Genomic DNA, 3,676 nt, shown 5'->3' with positions numbered 1-3,676 from the left:
ACCCCTACTTCCACGGCTGGCTCATCGGCCACCCGGAGATGTCGCCCCCAGATTACAGCATGGCCCTGTCCTACAGCCCCGAGTACGCCAGCGGCGCCGCGGGCCTGGACCACTCCCATTACGGGGGGGTGCCGCCGGGCGCCGGGCCCCCTGGCCTGGGGGGGCCGCGACCGGTAAAGCGCCGCGGCACCGCCAACCGCAAGGAGCGGCGCAGGACTCAGAGCATCAACAGCGCCTTTGCCGAGCTGCGAGAGTGCATCCCCAACGTGCCCGCCGACACCAAGCTCTCCAAGATCAAGACGCTGCGCCTGGCCACCAGCTACATCGCCTACCTCATGGACCTGCTGGCCAAGGACGACCAGAACGGCGAGGCAGAGGCCTTCAAGGCGGAGATCAAGAAGACAGATGTGAAAGAAGAGAAGAGGAAGAAGGAGCTGGTCAGTACAAGGGGCACGGGCCCTGGGGGTGTGGGGTTCGCGCAACCGGTCCTCCCGGGCTCTTGTCGGCGGGGCTGAGCGGGGCACGCGCCATTCTTCGGCTGTGTTCTGAGTGGAAGGTGCCTGCACCAGCTTGCGAGGGAGGGTTTCCCGCAGGAGCCAGGGGGTGGGGGAGGGTGTCAGCCGGAGGAAGAGGTCAAGCGGGATGCTTCCCCGGCCATCTTTCCTCCAGGTTACCACAGCTTCCCCAGCCCCTGAGGGCGGGCCTTGGGGACGGTGGTGGGGACTGAGCTTCAGACCGGCGCTGGGCCGAACCCCTCGTTCTGGGTCCCTTAGCGCCTTCCTTTGGTCTCCAATCGGACCTTGCTTGCTTAATATTTCTACAGCAAGTCGTCCGTAAGTGCTCCGATACAATTTTTCCACTATCGATGGCATTTCCCTCACAAGCGAGAACACCAGCTCTTAAAGAGGTTTGTCGCTGTCTTTACTGTGCCCTGAGTAAAGGTCAGCGTAAAATAAGTTCCTTTAACTTCTGAAAGTAACTCCAGTTTCCTTTGGGCAAAGAGGTTAAAATGTAACTTCCCAGGATAGTATGTTTCTGGGTTTAATCTGCATGAACATGTACATCTTAAGACCAAAAAAAAAGCAGTCCTTTAATTACTGTTATTGTTGTCAACAATAACACAAAATTGCCATTGAGAAGTTAAAGTTATCAGGTTCTGGTCAACCACCCTAGTGAGGGTGTTCAAAACAGGGCTCTGGCCATAAAGGGCCTAGAAAATAATTTCATTGGCCGAGTTTTTCTTATTTGGGGCCCGTGGCACTGTGGTCACCTCACAAGTGACTCCCCAAATAACCAGGGGCTCCAGATTCTTGGAGGCAGGCATGGGCCGAGTGGGAGACCGAGAGCAGCTGGCCGAGAGGCCCAGGCCAGGGGGATCCGACTTGCCCATCTTCCCCGGGCACGGGTCTGGGATTGCCATTGAAAACACGGCAACCAGATTGAGCCGACCCACACTCTCGTCCTGGCTCCAGAGGAAGGCCCCAGCTCCTCCACCACCGACTTGAAAACGAGCGGCTGTTTATAAACGTACCGGTCCCGTAGGTAGTAGAGCTTGCTGGCGCGCAGAGGCCTGATCCGTAGCGTCTGTGCAGGGGCTGGGACTAGAAACCCTGCCGCCTCCCATGGTTCCTCCCTCTCGGCGTCTCCTCTGGCCTGGGAGGCGCGGGGGTGGTAGAGACCCAGGTCTCTTCTCTGAATTTCTCTTTCCGCTTCTCTTCCCCGCACCTTTCCTCCGCTCAGAACGAAATCTTGAAAAGCACAGTGAGCAGCAACGACAAGAAAACCAAAGGCCGGACGGGCTGGCCGCAGCACGTCTGGGCCCTGGAGCTCAAGCAGTGAGAAGGAGGAGGAGAGAACGCGACTGAGCTGGAGCAGGCTGCAGACCCCGGGACTCGGCGAAAGCTCTCCGCGCACGCTCTGAGGACTTCTCGCAATGGGAATCATCCGGTTTATTTATGTGCAATTTGCCTCCCCTGTCTTTATTCCCCTCCGAGGCATCCTTCCCCACCTCCCCCTCCAAAAAAAGTGGATATTTGAAGAAAAGCATTCCATATTTTAATATGAAGAGGACACTCCCAAGTGGTAAGGGATCCCGTCGTCTCGTAGATTCTGTGTGTGAATGTTCCCTCCTGGCTGTGTAGACACCAGAGTTGCCTCTTCTCCCCTCCCCAACCCCTCCCAGATAAAGACCGCGGACAGTAGTGTGTATGTGAAGTGAATCATTAATACTTGGCCTTTGGATATAAATATTCCTGGGGATTATAAAGTTTTATTTCAAAGCAGAAAATGGGGCCGCTAACATTTCTGTTGGGATCGGTATCTAGTGATGTTTCATCTGTGGTCGTTCCCTATTCAAAAATGTTACCAACAGCTATGTGTTTTGTGCCCTCCTGTCCTCTAAAACTAAGTGGAATTTAATTAATATTGAAGGTGTAAACGTTGTAAGTATTCAATAAACCACTGTGTGTTTTTTTACAAAAACCCCAATCTTTTAATGGTTGATACCTCAAAGGAGTTGGAAAGCAAAACTGTTATACTTGTTTTCATAATATTTAAAGTATTCCGAAGTAAACTAAATTATCACGATTGCCTCTAACTTTATTTGAAAGAGTCAGTGGCTATATCCATCATCCATGTGAACTCCCCACCTGGCCGGGCAAGAAGGACCCCTTCTTGCGAAGCGTCCTTGAAGAGTGTTCTGCTAAAGGGTGTCGGTCCTTCCCTGCCACCCCAGCCCCAGGGGGGGACACTGAGTGGTGTCTGGAAGGAGAGATGCACTGGCGAAGGCCTCTGCCCATGGCTCAGAAGGTGGGAATGTGTCCTTGCTTTCCTGAAATTGACTACTTGCCATTTGTGGGGGTTTCCAATTTTGTTTTGGAGGGCCTGTTGGTGAAGGAGGTGCGTTGTTGGGGGTGGGGGCGTCCCAGATGTGACTGCAGCTGCAGGAACTAGTCTGGAGCTTGTCGTTCAAAATAAGGGGCTTTCATCCAGGAAAGGAAAGAAGAGAGGAGGGTTTTGCTTGTAATCTCCATCCAAGCGATTTTCATCTGAGCAGGCTGGGGGGAGGAGGGCCTTCAGAAAATTCCCTGATTAGGTAACAAGGAATTTTACGTCAAGTAAGAAATCGCGAACAAGTCCATGGATTTAAGGTGGGGGGTGAAAGGGAGGCTAGATTTACAAGGCGCTACAGGGAACTTAATATTAACTGTGCCGGTCTGAAGTCTTCCCGGCCACAGGCCAGCACAGCAAGCTGCTGCCTTCCCGGGCTACCAGTCGGCCGGCCGGGACTTCACTCCGTCGGAAGTTTGGTCCCTGGGAGTCCGGCGAGTCCCGGAAGGAAGTCCCTGAGGCCTCCTTTGCCTTGGGCTTGACTGGAAAAGGAACTTCTACTCGAGGAAACAGAGAAACCGAAGTGCCCTAAAGGATTCTCAGTGGGGGTGGGGAGGAGAGCAGGAATGGGGGGAGGGGGGAAAGAAAGGTGAAACGTATTAAAAAGCAGTTTGTTTCCTGAGACGCCATGTATATAAATCCAGAAGTCTTGCCAGAGGGCTTCCATCTTGGAACCCTTTCTTGGGGTGATATTCGCACCTCGACTTGGGGACAGACTCTCCCTGCAGATGCCAGGGTTCCCACGCCTCGAGAACGCTTGCTCTGAGCAGGCGCCCGCAGCGGGCGA

General features: G+C 53.9%; 1 protein-coding gene across 1 annotated transcript; it reads left to right on the top strand.

The window, feature by feature from the left end:
- Window positions 1-6: 6 nt before the first annotated feature.
- On the top strand, window positions 7-2,514 carry HAND2 (heart and neural crest derivatives expressed 2). Its single transcript, XM_004682399.2, has 2 exons — window positions 7-437; window positions 1,741-2,514. Exons 1-2 carry the CDS (start codon window positions 39-41, stop codon window positions 1,837-1,839), a joined length of 498 nt encoding a protein of 165 aa, XP_004682456.1. The 5' UTR covers window positions 7-38; the 3' UTR covers window positions 1,840-2,514.
- The last annotated feature ends 1,162 nt before the right edge of the window (window positions 2,515-3,676 follow it).

Source organism: Condylura cristata, unplaced genomic scaffold (assembly GCF_000260355.1).
Source record: "Condylura cristata isolate star-nosed mole 26May11 unplaced genomic scaffold, ConCri1.0 scaffold00014, whole genome shotgun sequence".
NCBI classification, from domain to species: domain Eukaryota; kingdom Metazoa; phylum Chordata; class Mammalia; order Eulipotyphla; family Talpidae; genus Condylura; species Condylura cristata.
This window is presented reverse-complemented; position numbering and strand designations above follow the sequence as displayed.

What these genes read in the sequence shown, in the direction of transcription:
- HAND2 (XM_004682399.2), top strand. Translation starts at nt 39, where the DNA reads ATGTCGCCCCCAGATTACAGCATGGCCCTGTCCTACAGCCCCGAGTAC. An exon ending in AGAAGAGGAAGAAGGAGCTG is followed by an intron (nt 438 to 1,740) that starts GTCAGTACAAGG and finishes TCCTCCGCTCAG; the next exon opens with AACGAAATCTTGAAAAGCAC.